The sequence below is a fragment of the Sapajus apella genome, unplaced genomic scaffold, assembly GCF_009761245.1.
Source record: "Sapajus apella isolate SASKATOON/1434 unplaced genomic scaffold, GSC_monkey_1.0 scaffold18, whole genome shotgun sequence".
Classification (NCBI taxonomy): Eukaryota; Metazoa; Chordata; class Mammalia; order Primates; family Cebidae; genus Sapajus; species Sapajus apella.
The window spans coordinates 28693604-28715523 of record NW_022436958.1 but is presented as its reverse complement, the minus strand read 5'-3'; the positions used below and the strand labels follow the sequence as shown (position 1 = coordinate 28715523).

The following is a 21920-nucleotide window of genomic DNA, read 5'->3' as shown; positions in this document are numbered from 1 at the left end:
ATGTATTTATTTATTGTCTTTATTCTTCCAAACACACACTCACTCACATGATCGTAACTACATGAGAGCAATAACTTCATTTTGTTCAATGTTGCATCCCAGTGCTTACAAGAATATCTACCACAGAGTAGATATTGTTAGTATTTGCAAATGAACAAATGAGTAACAAATGCAAAACAAATTAGAAGAGTGTGCATATATTAAGTTGAAATAATAAAAGCTGACAGGAAACACATTTAAAACCTTGGTAGGGAACTTCAGGAACACAGATTATTTTTAACTTGTTTGATATCTAGAAAATAAATCATGTTTTATTTAAATATCAAATAAGACACTGGGCACATCAAAAGAATTTTCAGTTTTCAAAATGCACCCTGGTAAAAATATCATAAGCATAGCTTCGCATTCTGCCAAAATTAATTTTTTAAAAAGCTGATTTGATACACAATAGCTCCTAGTAGATAGCAGCCTTTGAGAAACAAGTCAAACTTTTGTTGGAAATAGAGGTATTAGTCCAAGTTTAAAATACAAACTTCTTTAACCTAAGTGGCTTTTTGTTGGTTTATAAACTAGTAGTAACAACTACACAATGACCTCCCAATTGTGCCCAAACCACATGACCATCTCTCCAAGCTTTTCTAACTTGTAGTAAAGGACACTGCACTTGAAGTCAGGAAATCGGGATTTGAGTCTAGGGTTTGCATTATGCAGAATAAAGGACAAAATTATTGTGAAAATCAGTTTCTACTACAGCATTTATATACCTCTACGTTTACTAGGCTGTTTGATCAATTTTGCCAGCGTCACCAAAACATGAAGGATTCATGTATTCTAGACTATTAGCCTCACTGCCTTTTCTTATATCTCTGCTCCAAGATGAGACATCTGAAATATAACATTTTAAGTCAGGAAATTAGAGACTTTAAGAAATCTAATTTTCTACATTGGAAGACATTTGTGACTCTAAGCCATCTGCAAACTTCTCAGAGAGTCAACAGCTCAGCTTGGCATACTTTAATGGATCTACTTGGCTGGCTTCACATTTCAACCTGCATCACCTCAGGCCTCCGAAAGACTTCCGTCTTTGGAGGGTAAGTTCTTTCTCCCAGGAAGCAAATACAGTCTCACAAATTCAAATTGTATCTGGATATCTAGAGAGGACCTAACACAAACTGTGTCCTTAGTGCTCAGATTCTCTGATCAGAATTTCTTAAACTGCCCTTACCCTCTACCACTAGGAGTCTCTTTTCCAGGGGACTTTAAATTGGAATTCATAATCTCCTAGAAAATTTTTTTTTCAAGTGGGCATGATAGTTTTCATGAGATTTTCCATGGTGTAGCTCCAAAAGTTTTAAAACAAAAATATGCTTTTGTGAAAAAGAAACACATTGGGTTTTCTTAATTCTATCTCATCATTCAGATGCAGGACAAGAAAGATTTTTTCTGATCCATTTAAGCTTCTTTTTTCACTTGTTTTATAGCTCACTCTCTAATTTCTGACTTATTAGTCACTTATTTATTTAATTCATATTTCCCTAATGTCTACTAGGAACAGAAGTCTGAAATATTTACTTAATTTTATATATAATTACATTTGCATAAGGAAAATACAATTATTTTAAAATATAATAAATAGTTTATGCAGAGATTTATTCACTGCACAGATTATACATTCTTGAAACATAGTAACAGGTCATAATTTATACTCATGAGACCCAAAGGTAAATTCCAACTTTATTATCCATTCCTAATGCTAACTCAAAGCCATCTTTTCTCCATATGCAACTGAGTTGTCTTACTTGAAAAACAGAGATAAGAAAACATTATTGCTTAAAGTAATGCCAAGAAACTATTAAATCTTAAAACATGAAACATTAACAAATAAAAGATGTTGATATCCACTTAAACTTGGGAAGAGAAACACCTAGAGGCTAAAAAGAGACTTTACAGAATGTTACTCTTCTAAACACAGCGTTTGCCACACTGGCAGGCAAGTCTAGGGCCATGCTTTATATCCCCTCCACCCAGAAATGACATAAGTACCCTGTACCAGGCTTATCCCATTTCCTGAATTCCGTACTTAATTTAATTCCTTACCATATCAAATTCAAATATTTTCTAGGCCTGCTAAAGGTGGGAGTTTTTATACTGCAAGGCTTAAAACCAGGCCCTGGGCTAACCACATCATGGAATGCCAAGCAACGATTATTTCCAAAGAAGAAATAACATGCTGTCCTAATCTGAGGCTTTGCTTAATTTCAGTTCTCCTGCCTTACCTCTGATTCCTGAAGCATATCACTGCACCTCCCATGACTTCTGTGTTCTTCCTGTAAATGCCCCTGCCCAACACAGCTTCAGTCTTCCAAGCCTTTGTTTCATTGACATTCCCAAGACTGGCTGTGAGCAAGACCATTGTTTCTGGCCTAGAATCAAATCTCTCATTTCCAACTAGTCTATTTAATTTCAAGGAATCAGTTAAATTGCCATCTACCACCAACATGTCATCAATCTCATTTTTGGAAAGTAGGTGCTTCAATAAGGAGAATAAAAATAAAATGAGGATGTATATGGATAGATAAACATTAATCCTTTGGAGAGAGATAATTGTACCAAAACCTAGGACTTGAACAAAACATAGGAACAAGTGACAAAAAGGAAAAGAAAATAGAAAATCAATAGGAAGGCTGTTGAGAAGCAAATCTGGAAAAATATTTGAAAGGGTGTTATATCTGCAGACACAACTGTAAACACTAACTCAAAACTTTTGAATGCTAAAATAGCAGAAAGTCACAAAATTCAGGCCAAAAATACACAAAATTGTAATTCAGATTATGCATATTTATTTTCCAAATGTAAAAGCAATAAAGAAAATTAGCTCATGGAGTTTCCTCCTTTACCTAACATTGTAAATTGAAGACTTACAAGAGGAGAGCCTGGTAATATGGTCAAAATTAATGAAAAAGGCTTGGACATAGGAAGCAATGCATAAGAGAGAAGAAAAAACAAGAAAGAGTAGTAGTGAGTTGGGTAGTGGGGAAATACTTAGAACATGGGGAAAAGTAATTCACTTACCTGTGATCCCATTTTGCAACATGCTCACTGTTGAGTAAAAGGAAAGAAAAAGAAAGAACACATGCCATTGCCAACCACAGATACTTTGGAAAATGTGAAGCTCAATAACTTGGTCAAAGAAGAAAATCATATTAAGAACCGATTTGAAAAAGGATATGAATGTACCAAAATCTTAATAGCTAATTTTCTAATAGGGTTGAAAGGAGTTAAAATGTAAAGGGCAGGGGTGGCACTGAATCGAGAGATTGCTTTCCCTTTATTCAATACTATAAACGTCTGAAAAAGAAAACACAACACATAAAACAGAATTTAGAATAGATATTAAAAATATTTTAAGAGAAAAGTAAAACCATTATTTATAAATATTGTCCTGTAAAATAGTGTGTAACATACTAATTATAAGCATATGACATGAAGATAGATTTTTTTTTTCTGAGCACTATAAACTTTCCTAAATTTGATAAGCGACACGAGGATTATGAAGAAAATTTGTGGTTAATGCCATAGGAATTCTTAGCATCTTTATCAAGTTTTAATGTTAGTATTTTAAAGCCGCATTTATAATTCACATAAAGCACAAAACTGAGGCTTTGATTACTTTTCCAGTTAGATAATTTTCTCATGAGATCTTCAAGGTTTCCCAGGTGTGTTCTTTGCTCAGAATATTATTTGGCACCTACAAGTCACCTGCTATTATTTCTTCTGTGGAGATCAATAGAAAGGAGAAAGTATGGTATAAAGGAGTAATTAAACCCACTGAAGATCAAAGTGACTTATAGAGATCTGAAGACTATAAAGAGGAATTTAGATCTTACTCCTGCAAATACAAAAAAGAAATCAAATTTAAATATCCTCCTAGTTTACAGTTTTTGCTTCTCAACATTATTAGGGAATCAGGGTTAATTTACACTTGGCTTAAGAATACAATTTGTATTCAAGAAGGTGAATAGGCTTTTGTCCTTCCTTAATTTCCACGCTGGAGGATGCCTTGCCAGTTCTCTGCCTGTCTCACAAATGCAGGTTCAAATGAGTGTTTCCAAAAGACTTCTAGGATCATTGGTCCATTACACGGTCAGGCCCATCCAGCATCTAAGTGATACTTTAGACAAAGGAAAGAAGGCAAGCCTTCTTCACCATCATCCCTGGGACTAGCCCAGAATCAGTAACTAAATAGGCAGTAAAGGCAACTTGACTAAGAACTCACTTTCTTATTGATATAGTAGGGGTCCAGATCCTCCAGGGGCACTGACACCATCTCTGGAGGAATGTCTCCATAAATAAATGGAAGGGATTTTCCTGCTTCCAAGTCACTGTTTGGCTTTGGGCCATTTTCATCATCCTCATCCTTGCGTTCCTGTTTGGGTCTCTTTGCTTTTTCTTCTGCAATGCGTTGTTCAATAGCAGCAAGGGATTCCCTGGTAAAGAAGCGGAAGCTGTCAGGTCCTGGCGGTACCAGCACTGACTGTGCCATCTTTTCATCCTGCTCCTTTAATCACTGTTTAGCTCCTTGCATAAGAAAGTGCTACAGAAACAGGGAGGGAAAAAAGCAATGGCCATTAGAATAAAAGGTGATTGTGGCAGTTACATGACACTGAGCACTGAGATACAACATAGAAACTCAGATAGCTATAATATTTCAAAAGAAGCTGTATTTGGCATTCAGAGAATCTCATATATGCATTCATTTGCTCGCATGGAGATCTATCTTTCACATTCAGTAGGTGTCTATGAGGTAATCTAATCTCCCACTCCCAAAATGTTTTAAGTGATTGTGCTACTTGTGGGAAAATATGCAATTCAGAGCTCAGAAATGGAGGATACTGGTTTGTGCCTGCTGTTTCACTTGTGTGAATATTTTGGCAGCCATCTTTTTCAGCATTCTTTCTGAAAAAAAATAGCAGAGATCCAAAACAAGAGATGAAATATCACTCTAAATTGTAGAACCTGGGCTGAGGATCTTGCACGTATCTCTCCATGTCTTTCCACGTGCCCTTTGGCTCACTTTATCACATTTAACAGTTTATTCCAAATCAATTTGCCGGGTAAAAAGCTTTGTAAATCCTAAAATGCCAGGCTATGGAAACATAGGTAGATCCTGCTTGAAAGAAAGGGAGTAGGAAGGAGCAGAAGATGCCTGGTTGTGTTTGGAACTGCTCGGAAGCTGCACAGGAAGGGACCCAGCTCCTGCCAAACCGGGCAGGAAGTCATCCACATCAGAGGTCTGTAGCTCGGACCCCCTGGCTTAGCAACCTCCTGCTAGCTAGTGTAATTGTTTCTTAAATTAACACATTTGCAGTACCTTAGGAAATACTGTAGAGATAGCCCATTTCCTCAAATAATGCCCATTTCACAAAAATCTAGCATCACAGTCTTAGTGTCCACATCAGAATTCGGACTTGAGAAAAAAATAGTAGGTTTATGGTAGTTTACCTTTTCAAACAAACTCATTATACGAGGCTTTACAATAACATAAATAGATTTTTACTGGTATTCAAATCATATTTCACTAAAGTAGATAACTCAAAAGAGCACATCAGTCATTTCAAATTTACCTTTGAACCAGTGGCAGAAGTTTCTGTGCTATTTGAAATAATACAATCAACATCTCGACTCCTAAATGCCACATGTAAAAATCACTTAATCTATTTTTTCTGTCTTTTCAAAAAAAAATCAATCTATTTCAACCCCACACTATAGGAGCCAGAGTTGCCATTTAAATATATGAAATGCATTTTCTAAGAGTGAAATGTGTTATGCAGTTCACTTCTGCAGCATGCACTGGATAAAACAGAGGGAAACCTAAAATAACAAAAGCTACTGCACAGTTTCATTAAAAAAAAAAAAATGTTGAAGTAGACCAGGACCTTTCAGCCACCAGCTAGCAGACTCCCCTCCCCAGTATTACAGTGCCTCCAAAACATTCCTCATTTTTCTCACCTATCCCTAGAGACCCTCACACCTAGCGACAGACATAGGCATGAAGATGGTCCTTGCACACGGGGAAGGAAACTGCCATGCCTGGATGCTCTAATAGAAGAGACATGCTAAAACATGCAGCCAGCAGCTTCAAAATGAAAGTGGTCCCTCTGCAGATTTCCCCAAGGATTCTACTACTGTAAAGGTAGAGAAGCATCACAGAGAATAAGCATAACAAGAATATTAAAACATTACCCCTGTAGAATCTTTTACACTCAGAGTTTGGGATTGATAAGCTGGCACCAAGAAGACTGCAGCTAAAATTCCATCATGCTTTAAAAAAAAAAAATCTTTTCTTTTTTTTTTTTTTTTTTTTTTTAAATTCTCCTTCAAAGACCACACCTAACTTCCTGTAAAAGGATTCTGGTAACTGAAGTAAGGACAGGCATTTCCTGTACAGGGACTACAAAATGGTATTATTGTAACTACCACTAGAGGGCGGGAAACTGTGAAGAGAAACACCTTCACAGCGTACACACAGACATATGTCTGAAGCAGCCCAAAGCTTTCAATTGTGGAGCTGATCTTCCATAGGCTTTTCTTGAAGTGAAACATTAAAACTTTCCTGAGTTTAAGTGTTAATTTTATTAACTGATAATGCTTCTCCTCATGCTTTTTATTTGCTATGTAAAAAAGTCATTCAATCAATATAAAACATTTAAATTAAAAGTAAAAAGAAAGGACAGTAGTGCACTGCCTAATGACATGTTTAGCCAATGACAGACGGACCACATATACCAGTGACAGACCACATACACAACAGTGGTTGCAAAAGATTATAATGCCATATTTTTTACTGTATCTTGTCTATGTTTAGATGTGCTTAGATACACAAATACTATTGTGTTACAATTGCCCATAGTATTCAGTACAGCACCATGCAGTATAGGTCTGTAGCCTAGAAACAATAAGCTATACCATGGAGCCTCGTTGTGTAATGGGCTCTACCATCTAGGTTTTATGTACACCCTATGAGGTACACACAGCGACAAAAATCACCTAATGACATATTTCTCGGACTATATCTTGGTACTTAAGCAAAGCACGGCTGTAAACAGGGAAGGTTAAAAATAAAAACTCATATTACACAGCAATTAAACCTTACCCATATGTAAGGGGTAAAAATAAAAATTCATATTAAACAGCAATTACTGTATGTAAGTTTGTAGCCTAGAAAATACAAACATACAGTAGGATTTGATATTAGCCTCAGCCCCGGAGAATCTGAAATCCAATTTAGTCTTTGCTAATTCAATGAAGAGATGGCCTATGCCACATGAGTTAACTCTCTCTAGAAAAAATATTAACTCAATGAGACACCAATCTTATTTATCTCTGATTTAAGTCACTGAAAACAACCAGAAAAAAAATTGATAAGCCAGCTATATCCTAAATACTAAGTTTTCAATTAATATCCCAGTGAAGATTTGAGGACTTACTAAGTGCCAGTCACTTGGCTCAGATGTTTGCACTGTATGATTTCATCCTCCACACAATCCTATTGGATAAATGTTTTCATTATGCTTATTTGCAAACTGAAGTAAGGAGGTACACTGAGATTAGGAAAGTCTAAGATCATACAGGCAGGATTCAAACTCAAAATTTGATAGCAAAAATCTGTGATCATCACTCAATCATAAAAAGAGGCTGGACGTGGTGATGCACGCCTATAATCCTAGCAATTTGGGAGGCCAAGGCGGGCGGATCACCTGAAGTCAGGAGTTCGAGACCAGCCTGACCAACATGGAGAAACCCCATCTCTACTAAAAATACAAAATTAGCTGGGCATAGTGGCACATGCCTGTAATTCCAGCTACTCAGAAGGCTGAGGCAGGAGAATCGCTTGAACCTGGGAGGTGGAGGTTGCAGTGAGCGGAGATCATGCCATTACACTCCAGCCTGGGGAAAAAAAAATGAAACCCCATCTCAAAAAAAAAAAAAAAAAAAAAAAAAAGAAAGAAAGAAAGAAAACAGGCACTGGCACCAATTATAATTAGAAAGAGTTCTAATTGTTCAATCAATATATTTCATATTTTCTGGCTTCACCATTTTCATTGGAAAATGTATTTGTTGGGAAGAAACAGAAAACCAAATATCACATGTTCTAATTTATAGGTGGGAGCTAAACATTGGGTACAGGTGGACATAAATATGGGAACAGGAGACACTGTGGACTATAAAAGGGTACAGGTTGGAGGCAAGTGTTGAAAGACTACCTATTGGGTACTCTGCTTGCTACCTGGGTGGTGGGTTCAATCATGCCCCAAACTTCGGCATCACGCAACAAACCATCATAACGTACCGCACGGGTACCACCACCCTGACTCTAAAATAAAACAGTTGGGAAAAAAAAAGAAAATGTATTTGCTGGAAATGAGAAAAGGGAAGATTTAGCCAAATAGAATGTTTTACTCACTTTAACAGATAACTTTTGATTGTAAGAGAAAAAGATGTCTCAAACTAGTTGAAGTATAAAAGAAATAAAGAAGGACTTTATTAGTTCATGGTTTCTCCAGGGCTTGTCTTAGGCATGTGATGATTCTGGAGCTCAGCTGATGTTACCAGCTCATAGTTATGCTGTATCCTTTGGTTCTGACTTTCGTAGCAATAGGTTTCCTAAAGATTCTTCCCTTATTGTAGTAAGATGCTGTAGAAGCTCTAGCCTCCCAACCTTCCAGATCTAAATTCAGTGGGAAGAAAGACTCGGAAAAAATCTTATTGCATCTCACGGACTCCTGGTGAGTCACATGCCCATCTTTCAGTAATTACTCTGTCCACGGTAATGCCATGCTTTGATTGGCCTCTCCTAAGTCACATGCTTTACCTTTGAAACACAGAAGAATTCTCACTTGAAACCTGTAAGTAGTCAGGTTCATAGTTGTGGTACAAAAGCATTTCTCAAAAGTGGAGTTGGAGCTGGGGAGGTCACTCCTGCTTATAATCCCAGCATTTTGGGAGATCAGGGTAGGAGGCTTGAGACCAGGCATTTGAGGCTGCAGTGAAATATAATCACATCATGGCACTCCAGCCAGAAAGAAAGAAAGAAAGAAGAAAGGAAGGAAGAAAGGAAAGAACGAAAGAAGGAAGGAGGGAAGGAAGGAGGCAGGGAAGGAAGGAAGGAAGGAAGGAAGGAGGGAGGGAGGGAGGGAGGGAAAAGAAAGAGAGACAGATGGGGGGAAGAGGGAGGGGGGAGGGGAAAGGAGGGGAGGGGGGAGAGAGAGAGGGCAAGACAGGGAGAGAGACAGAAGAGAGAGAAAGAAATACAAGGCTGGGCACTGTGGTTCACACCTGTAATCCCAGCACTTTGGGAGGCCAAGGTGGGTGGATTGCTTGAGCCAGCAGATCAAGACCACCCCGGCCAATATGACAAAACCGCATTTCTACGAAAAATACAAAATATTAGCCAGGCATGGTGGCAGGGGCCTGTAATCCTAGCTACTTGGGAGGCTGAGGCAGGAGAATCGCTTGAACCTGGGAGGCAAAATTTGCAGTGAGCCAAGATCTTACCACAGCACTCTAAACTGAGTGAGACTCAGTCAAAAACAAAAGCAAAAATACAAAAAAAACCCTAGAAAATTACAAAGGAACAGAGTTGACTTACTATTACTGAAATAAGGGGGAAATTAATGCTGGACAGGAAGAATGAACAAATGCATGCTCTAGTCACATACTCATCATATTTACAGCACCTCCATATGGACAGTAACGTTATCAGTATCGGCATATATACATATAGTATATCTTCCATGTGTACCAACTTCCATGTATACTGGTCAGGCAAGATTCTTAGAAGATTCCTTCCTTACGATAAGTTATCCTACTGCAATCAAGCACACAATATTTCATAAATCTCTATGATGAGCATCAGCTTCGATTACCAAATCAATATACAGGTCTCACTTTACAGATGTGCTTAGCAGTATACCAACTTGTTATACAAATGATTCTAATTCAAAATAAATTGAAGAATAAAAAAATTATGAAATGATTTGCCAAACATATTTTTTGGGAGGAGATTAGGAGATTAGTCATAATAAGAACACATAGTGTCTACTTTAAAAAGAAAATCATCCAGACCTGGTGGCTCACGCCTGTAATCCCAGCACTTTGAGAGGCCAGGTGGGGGGGCAGATCACGAGGTCACAATATTGAGACCATCCTGGTCAATGTGATGAAACCCCATCTTTACTAAAAATACAAAATTAGCTGGGCGTGGTGGTGCGTGCCTGTAGTCCCAACCACTCGGGAGGCTGAGGCAGGAGAATTGCTTAAACCTAAGAAGGAGAGGTTGCAGTGAGCTGAGATTACTGAGATTGCGCCGTTGTCCTCCAGCCTAGCCTGGGAAACAGACAGAGACTTCGCCTCAAAAAAATAAATAAAAATTAAAAATAAAAAAATCAACACACAGTACCTACTTTTGTCAAGCACTATTTTAAGAGCTATGAAACTATATAATCCTTATAGTAACATAATGAAGTAGATACTGTAATCATCTCCATTTAAAACATGAGGAAGAAGTAAAAAATGAAACAGAGGATACTGGAGGCTGGAGAGGATAGAGAGAGATTTGTTAAAGGATACAAAACTACAGCTAGACAGGAGAAATAAGTTATAGCTTCTATACCACTGTAGAATGATTATAGTTAACAATATTATAGAATCTCAAACTGGTATGAGGAGGATATTGAATATTCCCAATACAAAGAAATGCTAAATGTTTGAGACAATGAATATGCTAATAACCCTGATCTGATCAGTATATGTACCCCATGAATACGTACAACTATTGACAATTTAAAAAATTGTCAATTTAAGAAACGTGAAGAAACAGAGGCATCAATAAATTCAGTAATTTTAAATATAAATAAGTTCTCACAACTGGAAAGAGTAGGGTCAGATGTGGAACTCATGCCTGCTGACTGCAGATTCCATGTTTCTAACAATTCTGCAATGCTTAAGACATTTTCTGGAATTATTCACTATCAGAAATATACAAAGATATGTGCATTTTCCTTAACATTATATTAGTTACAGGGTCACCTCTTTTTCTCTCATTGATTCTAGCCAGTGAGTGTGTCTTGGAATATTTAAAAGGGTGAATACAAAATGTTTTACCAAAACATATAAGACAACAAATTAACAACACCTGAATATTTTTTCATATCGAAGAGACTTTTGTGCAATGTAGATTTGAGTGAAGAATTATAGTCTGTTTCTCATTTCCCAGGATAAGGTTTTCAGAAATCATACACATTAGTTTTTCTTCCATTTGTTCTTACTTTTGTTATCATCACATCATACTGATATTTTATGATAATTTTATATGACATATATTGCCTGAAGGTTTTAAATTTCATTCAGTTGTACTACTTTTCAGACAGAAGATTTTGTGTTATGACTTTTAAGGCCAGACACTATATTTGGAAGACCCATTAATAATGAGAAAGGCAAACGATATCATCTGAAGTAGTCAGAAAATAAAAAATGTTAAGAATTGGGCTTCTAAATTCTGATATTTCTATAATGTTTTCCTTCCCATGCTCTTTTCTTTTAGTTTTCTCATTTATACAAGAATAATATATTTTTTTCTAAATCAAAATTTAAAAATTATGTTATTACACAGGACATCAGAAAAAAAAATTACATGAAAGATGAGACAGTTAAAAAAAAAAAAGTTATGCTGTAATAAACATTGTACCACAAGTTTTTTCTACAAAGATCCACATTTATAACAAATGCTCTAGAAATACATTTATACTAAGAAAATGGCTTATTAAATTTCAAAGATAAGAACATAATTTTATATTAGTTTATATTACAATTAATGGCTGTGGGTAAGTGTTCAAAACTTAGACAATTTGTACCCAAGAATTAAGAAAGCTGAGAAACACTAAGGAAAGAATTTTTTTCTTTTTCTGGAAGTGATCTTTTAAGTTCCGCTTTACAATTGTAGTTTTTTATGTTCTTCAGTACATTATAGTAATGTAAACATAAACTAAGATCTGATGAATATTATTTTGAGGTTTATTTTTTGGATTTTCTAGCTTTCTTATTCCATAGGTTCAAGTCTATTTTCTTATCAACTTTTTCATATTTACTTGCTGTTTTATATATATATATGCGCACACACATACACACATATTTATACACACAAACATATACATATATATGACATACACATGTATACGTGTATGTATCCTTCTTTCTTTAACCTGAATCCACTAGCTCGTATTTTTCTGCTGTAGAGTATAAACAGAGAATAGTAGAATATGGAAAACTCAAGTTCAGCATGTACTGCTCAGAAAAGCTGTTTTGTTTTGTTTTGTTTTGTTTTTTAATGCTAGGTTTAGTTCCAATATAAAACTGACTCATTTTTTATAGTTTATTTTTATATTAGGTGCATTGAGCAATATCCTTTTTTCTCTTTAGTGAAATAAATTATTTGGAAACTACTTTAAATAGAAAAAAAAAAGCCTATCAAAAAGCATCAGGTGGAAAAAGAGTTGCCAATAAAACAGAATTTTACGTAACAAAAGTCTAAGAGACCATAAAAGAAAAATAGCACCACTGTCATTTGAACAATGGCTATTTACTTGCATTTCTTGTCATTGTTAATCACTGAATCTTGATTTTTCTCTGAATTCCACACAAAGCATCTATTACACAACAATTTTGTTACCAAATACTTGTTTTTTACACACATTTTAGGACAAGCTACCACCAGACACAAATTAATCAAATGTATCAGGGGCTGAACAATCTCAGTGAGTGACACATATTTTGCAAACTTCTGCCAAACTAAAAGATGGAATAGGTTGTGCACAAAGCAAATGAGGGAGAGTTAAGGAATAATATATTTTAAATATTAATAATTCAGACATGGTACTGTATTTTCTGTAAAAAAAATTAACACAGTAACACACTATTACATTTTATCTCTTAAGAGATTAATATACTGAGAAAGTAATCAGAGGACTGGAGAGCTGTGGACAGCAGATGCCAAAAACAGCCTGGCTTTGCAGAACCCAAGGGCATGATAGTCTTCCCTTGGCCAGAGAGCCACAAAGACCTTACAGTGTGCTCACCTGTCTGCTGTACTTGCAACTCCAAGCTGCAAACTTTAAGGACCCAAAGAGGTGTCCCCAGTAGGCAAAGGGAGCAGAGAAGAGAAACAATGTTAGAGTAGGTAGTTAGACAGACATGAGCAAGGCAGGAGCAACCCCTCCCTCAGGAATGTCAGACAACCATCAGGTGATGGTCAGGTGGTTAATAAACTGTCTTTCTAAAATAATAATTGGTCAAAGCCAGCAGCAGGGAAAGACAGTCCCCCAATGGGTAAAAAATACCTGAAGCTGGTGATCAGCAGCTTCCTGATAAGATCTCAGGAATTGGTCGAGTGGGCTCAAGCATGCACACTAAGAGGCAAAATGGCAGAGTTTAACTGGTATATGACCTTCCTCAGGAACATTCTACTGGTAAAGGAAAAATGCCTCAGGTGAGCATGCATACAACTTCAGTAAACACACTGCACATGTCACCCCTCCCAAGTGCTGGCAGACCACTGCACATGTGTACACCCTGCTCCAAATGAAGACTAAGGGAAGAGAAACACAAACCCCAGAACCAGGCCAACGTATAAAACCTCAAGTCAGGGGCCAAACAGGGCACCTGGATCTCCAAGTTGCCAACTTGGCCTTCTTCCGATTATACCTTACTTTCTTTTGTTCCTGCTCTAAAACTTTTAAATAAACTCTTACTCCTACTCTAAAACTTGCCCTGGTCTCTCCCTCTGCCTTAAGGCTACTTCTTCCCCTCAGCCAAATTCTTTCCTCCAAGGAGGCAAGGATGGAGTTTGCTGCAGACCTTTATGAATTCACCACTGGTAACGTGTTAAATGTAAAACTAAAGGATAGTGAAATGGGAAACAACCTCCATTCAAATCCCAGACATGTGAACAAGTCCAAAAGTAGTTGTTAGATGAAAAAATTGGACACACCTCATTTCCCAAAAAAACATAATAAACAGAAATTTCGGGGATAATTAGAAAAAATCCCAGAGAAATGCTCAGTGAAAATGGAGCTCTTCAACCCAAAAATCTCAGGGCTGAAACACGCCCTGTATTCATCCAGGCAACAATGCCTCTTGCTTTTTGGCAAGGATGTAGTTGGTCAATGCCACCAAATGGCTTAACAGAACTGCCTTTAGAACTGTCCTTGTGGGCCAAAGTCTAGGCCTGTGAGGTCACAAGCAACCCTGTAAGGCCTGTGATGACACCAGGTCTCAAAGGTTCTGAGGTTTGGCCCTTCCTTTCGACATGCAATGTCAAACGCATATGATCTCCTGGTGTGTTACATTTTATATTTTGAATATGGAAGTATATTTTAAATACCCTTTAGGCATTAACTTATTACAAAATTCCCTACCAAGATTTCACATTCAGCTTAAAATTCAATTAAGTCTACATTTCTCTACCGAGGTCTCCACCTCAGCATATTACCTAACACTTTCTCCAGCGATCAGTGTTGCCTGCATGCACACAGTGAGCGCCATGGTCAGCATCCTTGTTTCCCAGGTGAACCAACTACATGTTAACATTGCTCTGCTGCATGGTAAAAGCTCCTAACTCAAACTCACCAGAAAAGGAGCAAAACTCTGCAAAGTGCACTTTAAAAAGATGTACTTTATGCTCATAAAAAGAAACTAGCGAGTCCTCTAAGAATATTAAAAGGGAGTATTTTACATTTAAGCACAAAATTTGGAGTGCAGAGTTCAGATAACGCTCTGCTGGTTCAGGTTGTTAAAACTCTTCTTGTTCCTCCTGTGGGCCCCTTCATCGGATATCACAAAGTCTTCATCTGTGGCATGGAGAATGTCTACATTCCTGTGCAATACATGGTCGTTGTGCCCCCTCATTCTGCTGGCAAGTAAATTCATTGTTCCTTAGCTTTCCGTAGCAGAAATCTCTTTCTCCAAGGCTTCAATGTAAGTTTCAATACATTGACCTGCTAGCATCAATTTGACCCTGCCACACTCCTACTGACCACAATCTTCCGATGTATTAAGTGCATGTTAGTAGACTTCCCTGAACTCATTCAACCCTCTCTAAGTGGCTCATCAGCAGAAAGGGCACCTTTAATCTGATTATGCAGTAATTTGGTTTTGATGGATGTATTATGTTGGAATCACAGAATTTCCATTCTTTTGTACCACCCTGGGGCCAGCCTTAGAATCTGCAGTTATTTTTGTGGAAATGGTCCTCTGTGAGCTGGATTGCTGGAGCTGAGAGGTTTCTTTGTTTTTTTCAGAGCTGGAGCAACCATAGAGAGAGCCACTTCAGCTTCTTGACCTTGTCCAGCAGCCAAAGGGTTATAGGCTTTTTCGTCGTAGTTTGCACCAAAAAAACTCCTGGAACTACTGAATGAATTCAATTGTCCTGAAACTTTCTTTTTACTAATTGAAATTAGTTTGTCAGCACCCATCCTGTTAAAAATACTGCTTGTAGTATTTTGAAGTTCTAGATGTATTCATGGAATTTCACCATCTTCAAGGCAATGGAGCCAGGGGGAGAGAATGACCATAAACTGACAATAAGCAGCCGCTGAGCACAATGTTTTCATCTTTGTCAAATTCAACTTCAGGAGACTCATTGATCCATGCCAGCGTGTCATGTAGAATTGGATTGTCACTGCTGACCGATGTCAAGTATATATTCACTGTCATCTTTGGCTCCTGATGGAACAGTCTACTGCCCACACCCAGGCCTAGTTCCACCTTCATCTTGTTCAAATTGTTTGACCAACATTCCTTTTTAAAGTATAGATATTCCAATAAATGATGTTTATCTAAGACACATTTTGCTTTTCTTTAACAGGAATGCATACCAGTCTTACTATGATGACCTCTGGGAAATATAATTCAGTGTATAGATAATCATTTTACATCTAACTTTACTGGGAAAAATAAGTTAACTATATAAAAGAAATATACCTATATTTTAATGGAAGCATTTTCATTTTCTCGTAGGTAGACTGGCAATACATTTCTACAATCTTTCAGAATCTTCCGATGTATTAAGTGCATGTTAGTAGACTTCCCTGAACTCATTCAACCCTCTCTAAGTGGCTCATCAGCAGAAAGGGCACCTTTAATCTGATTATGCAGTAATTTGGTTTTGATGGATGTATTATGTTGGAATCACAGAATTTCCATTCTGGATTTTAATAATCAGGTAAGAAAGAAAATTTCCTAGGATATGGTTCTCTTTATGAGGGTGAGGTACTTCCACTTTTATGTATACCTGAATATTTCCAGCTCAGCTTTCCTCATTTCTTCTTTTCATCAAAAACTTCTACCTAAAATGTTTCCCTCAGTCCCCGTTCTCTTTTATGGGGGAGAAAAAAGAAGCCTCTAAACTCCTCAGCGGGACAGTTGATCTCAATGTCTGGTCATCTTCCTCATGCCAAAATGAGCAGGTAAAGCCAGAAGCAGAAGGTCTTTGAAATTAAAAAAAAAAATGCTCAAAAAATAGCTAAATTCCAAAATGTATGTATGCATGCCTGTGTGTGTCAGAGAGAGAGAGAGAGAAGTAGAGAGGAGGGAAGGAGTAAAGGAGAGCACAAGAGACCATGGGTTCATTCATTTCTTCATGTAATGTCAACACTGCCTAAACTGTGGCACACTACTAGGTTCTTGATTTGTTATCTCATTGATCCTTGCAGTATTTGTGAAGGAAATAGTATTGTTGTCACTTTCCAAATGTGGGAGTGATCAGGGTATATGGATGTTGGATAACTTGCCATTGCCACACTGAGCCAGAGTCTAAATTCACATGCATTTGATTTCAAATACTAAATATAATTCATGTTCCATTTTTCTCCCAGGGTGAGAAATGCACCATTGAGATTTAAGTTGAGAAGGGAAATGTGATATAACTCTGATTTTCTAAAAGTCACTGATCCCTTTCTACACCTAAGATGTTTGTAGAACCCCACACACCCACTGCTATGAGACAAATTTGTGACCCAGTACAAATAACATAGTTTCCCCTTATAATCTTGCTATTGCTGTTGTGGGGCTAGCTTGGCCTCTGCTGGAAAGCAGTTGTTCTCTCAATACCTTCCCCATGCGCCATAATGAATGTACTCTTATCCCAGGCATGGAGAAGGAGCTTATACATTTACAAGGAACTTTCTTCTGCAATACTGTATACCTTTCTCCTCATAGTCATTTCTTGATGAGTTACCCATTCTTGTGACTCCAGCTTACATTTATATGATGCCCTCAACGCAGATCCCTAGTCCTATAGGATCCCATCACATATTCCCAACAACCTATAGCTAAGGTGTCCTTGTCTGTGGATTCTTGAAGCCTCAAGTGAACATTGCCAAAATTGAATTTATCTTCTGTAGAAATTGCTACCATTTCTTAAATATTTCCATTTCCTTCCATTTCTTCTATTCTCCTAAATTACAAGTGCTTTTGTTGACTTAGTTGTTTCCCTCACCTTCTTTTAATTTATGATCTCTGTCACCAAATCTTAATATTTCTACTTCTAGGAAACACCTCTATGATTTACTTCTGCCACTGCATCTTCATTACCATCAATATATTTCAGGAATAGATACATAACAGGATACATCATTTATGTGTTCAAAAAGTAATGTCAATTTCCTCAGGTAAAAAAAAACCTTACAGCCATCCTGGATTCCGTTCTCTCTCATACACTATGTCATATCCTCTAATGACTTATTTTTGTCCTATATTCAAAATATATCCAACCATTTCTCACCTCCTCTACCATTAGCACAGTGGTTAAAGTTGCCACTATCATTCACTTAGATTACTGCAATTACTAGGGCCAGTAATTTATGAAGCACACTACAAAAATGATAATGTTGAGGGAGGCCCCAGCTGGGAGTAGTACCTTGCACCTGTAAGCCTAGCTGCTTCAGAGGCTGAAGCTGGAAGATCCCTTGAGGCTAGGCATTGGAGATCAGCCTGAGCAACATAGCAAGACCAAGACCTATCTTTAAAAAAAAAAAAAAAAAAAATAGGGAGACACTTGTTTAAGTAGCAGGGAAAAGGGGCTATAAAACATTATACAACATAACTTTTTTCTTATTTATACGGGGTTTTCCTTTATTTTTTAAAAACTTGGCTCTGGCTAAAATAATAATCCGTCGTAAAATTTTATTTTTTAAGTCCAATTAAAAGTTCAAATCTATTATACTTTTGTGCTCTGATCTTAGCTTCCTTTTCCACCCTTCATACCTTTTTGATGATGTTCAACCAAAGATTATGTTCTGTTCCCAATCTCTCTACTTTCTCCCCTTTTTACCTTTGCTCAGTTTCTTCCATTTGAAAGGAAATGTCTTCCCTGTCTCAATCAATCAATTCAATATTGATTTATCAAAATTAACTCAAATACCATTTCCTTTAAAAAGACTCGCTTCACCTCCTGAGCTGGAAGCTACCTCTCCTTCTGAACTCTTGGGACACCTTCTAGATAATGTGGTATATGGGAAAGAGCATGAGCTTTGAATCAAATTATTGGGATTGAAATCCAGTTCTGACATTTAGTAACTCAGTGACCTTGAGTGAGGCTCAAAGTCTCAGAGCCTCAGTTTTCTCATCACTAAGATTTCTCTTCCTGGCATTTAAAGAATGCTTCAGTCTTCCTTCCTTCTTTTCTTCTTCCTTCCTTCCTTCCTTTTTTTTTTTTTTTTTTCACAAGGTTCTGCTCTGTTGCCCATGCTGGAGTGCAGCGGTGTGATCAGGGCTTGCTGCAACCTTTCAGGGCTTGCTGTAACCTTGACTTCCCAGGATCAAGAGATCCTCCCATCTCAGCCTCCCAAGTAGCTGGGACCATAGGTGGACACCACCATACTTGGCTTTTTTTTTTTTTTTTTAATATTTTGTAGAGTTGGGGATCTTGCTATGTTGCCAGGGCTGGTCTCCTGGCTTAAGTGATCCTCCTGCCTTGGCCTCCCAAAGTGCTGGGATTATGGCCATGAGCCACCTTGCCCTGTCCAGCTTTCCTTTCTAGTCTTTTCTCTTACCAACCCCTATGATCTGGTTTGGCTTTGTGTCCCCACCCAAATTTCATCTTAAATCATAATCACCATAATCCCCACGTGTCAAGTGAGAGACCAGGTGAGGTAATTGAATCGTGGGGGTGGTTCCCCCCATGTTGTTCTTGTGATAATGAGTGAGTTCTTACAAATCTGATGCTTTTATAGGGGGCTATCCCCACTTTGCTCAGCAATTCTCCTTCCTGTTGCCTTGAGAAGAAGGTGTCTTCCCTCCTCTTTGCCTTCTACCCTGAGTGTAAGCTTTCTGAGGCCTCCTCAGTCATGCCAAACTGTGACTCAATTAAAACTCTTTTCTTTATAAATTACCCAGTCTCAGGCAGTTCTTTATAGCAGCATGAAAATGAACTAATATGCCCTACTTGTGTCTTATGGTACAGACAAAATAATGTGTTCATGGTCTTCAAAAGTTGCACACTAATCTCTGTGTTTCCACTTCAATGCTAGTTTCATCACCTGAAATTCATGACACCAATTCAACCCAGGAGACAATAACAGCTTAATTCTCAAATACATTTTTCACGCACACTTTCACATCCTTCCAACTGGGTACACCCTTTCACTTTTTCAAGCTTAGGGTTATTTGTTTTCCACACACTATTTTTTCTACTTAAGTAATTGCCTTGAAGTAAGGTTGTGATGTATTCCTCTTTGCAACCCTTGCAGTACATAAAGCAATGCCTTAAGCAAAGTAGATACTCAGTAAAAGAGTTGAATAACAGAAGATTTCAAACAGAAGCAGCATTGACCAAACTCTCATATTGAAGGGAGCCTGAAGGTACAATAGCCTCTATCGATTCTAAAGGGCAGATCTAAGGTTCATATGAATGTTATAGAAAGGAAAATATTGATAAAATATGTTGAAGTAAGTTAGACCAGGCTTGAAGAATTCCTGAGCAGACAAATTCAAGTGGCTCTCAGAAGTGACCTAAACCTTGCTTGATTTGCAAACATATGCAGAACTCCAACTATTGTTTATAAATGCCTAAAGAAAAATAAAACTTAAGGCTAACCAATCAGAAGTTGCCAACTAACTATGTTATATAAGTAGAAACTTTTCAGCAAGATAGACCAAATAAGGCAACGGTATAATTGTAACCAATTAAATATTCCCTTTGCTTAATTTCCACATTCTCCCTATAAAACCTTTCTCTTTGAGTTCTCTCAAGAGGTCTCAGAACCACTTTTGGTTTGGAGCTGATTCAAGAATTACCATTTGCTCAAATAAACTTTTTAACATTTTATTGTTTCTCAGTTTACTTTATAACAAATATAAGTAACAATGTTGAATTTCTGGGATTTGCATAAAAATGAATATTTTGAAATACAAAATATGCTCAATTACTAGCAGATACTGGAGTAAGGATGCCTGTCTGAGTAAATAATTAGAATGTATAATTCCTCAAATATTTTCAACCTCCAGATTCTATGATTGTCTTTAAAAAAAAAAAACAGGGCATTAAATTACCTTTTACTAAGTAAGAAAAAATGAAGACAGAATTGAACTAATTTTTAAAATCATTAACATAAACCCTGGATTAGCAATAACATCCAGAAGGTGGTCACAGAGTATGTCGCCTCCCTGATCAGTAACTGAGACTGATCCCTCTTGGCTGTGGGCTTACTGGGCTTAAGTAGGACCTTCCAGTCTCTATTGCTGATTGCATCATGTGGGGTCTCCATAAGTATGTGGTACTGAATTAATAAAGGGGCCTAACTTGCATTTGTATAACCAAATCAAAAGATGTCAAAAGAGAAGATGAAGTAGGGAAAGATCTTACTGATGAAATCTAGCTTACTTTTAAAACACAATTAATCACAGTTTCTTGGACTACAATGAAAAAAACATTCAAGACCAATGGCATGCAAGCTTTCTTGTCTCTTTTTAGCACCAGAAATGAATCTATTTGTCTTTGTTGGGTTCATATTATGAATATGTTTTCAACAAAACGTGTCAAAATATGTGTCCAAACATGTTTTTTTAATTTAAATTAGTGAATTTGGAGATCTAGTACAAGAGTACTATGGCTCAATAACTTTGGAATTCCTTCCTCTGGAGTTGTTACTTTTGTTTTTTTAGGGAGCTAATCACAATTTCTTTTTGTTGCTAAGTGTTTTTGGCACTCTGTTTCTAGCTACATTTTTTTCAGACAGATTTGCACTCTGTTGCCTAGGCTGGAATGCAGTGGCACCCTGACTGGAGTGCAGTGGCATGATCTTGGCTCACTGCAACCTCCGCCTCCCAGGTTCAAGTGATTCTCCAGCCTCAGCCTCCTGAGTAGCTGGGATTACAGGCATGCGCCACCACACTCAGCTAAATTTTTTGTATTTTTAGTAGAGACAGGGCTTCACCATGTTGGTCAGGCTGGTCTCGAACTACTGACCTCATGATCCACCTGCCTCAGCCTCCCAAAGTGCTGGGGTTACAGGCATAAGCCACTGCGCCAGGCTGCTACACCTTATTATGAAACATCATTCATTTTGAAGAACTCTTACTACTACTTGGTATGACCAATCCTTCTGAGAAACAAAAAAAGGCAATAACTTTAGAGCCAGATAAAACTGGTTTACATCTTACACTGCTACTTTCTAGCTGGGTTCTTTGGTCAAAATACCTAGATTATTGTGAGGATTAAAGAATATAACTTAAGCAAAATATTCATTCATTCATACATAACAGATGCTACTCATGCTCCTATCACTGTCTTTCAAGCTCCTACATATAACACTGTACTAAGCACAATAAATAAAACCAAATCATAAAGCAGTAAGTCTAAACTTTCA

At 37.4% G+C, this 21920-nt stretch overlaps 1 protein-coding gene across 3 annotated transcripts in view; it reads right to left on the bottom strand.

The window, feature by feature from the left end:
- The window catches only part of LOC116557101 (sodium channel protein type 2 subunit alpha), a 148378-nt gene that overhangs the window by 90558 nt on the left and 35900 nt on the right, over window positions 1–21920 (bottom strand). For 2 of the 3 annotated variants that reach the window (XM_032286592.1, XM_032286594.1), the window contains exons 2-3: window positions 4277–4594; window positions 3230–3348 (exon numbers count right to left, since the gene is read on the bottom strand). In XM_032286592.1, coding sequence (XP_032142483.1) covers window positions 3230–3348; window positions 4277–4543 — 386 coding nt within the window. In that variant the 5' untranslated portion in view covers window positions 4544–4594. Of the gene's footprint in view, window positions 1–3229; window positions 3349–4276; window positions 4595–6243; window positions 6355–21920 lie in introns of those variants that run through there. The other variant, XM_032286593.1, reaches the window with a different exon arrangement.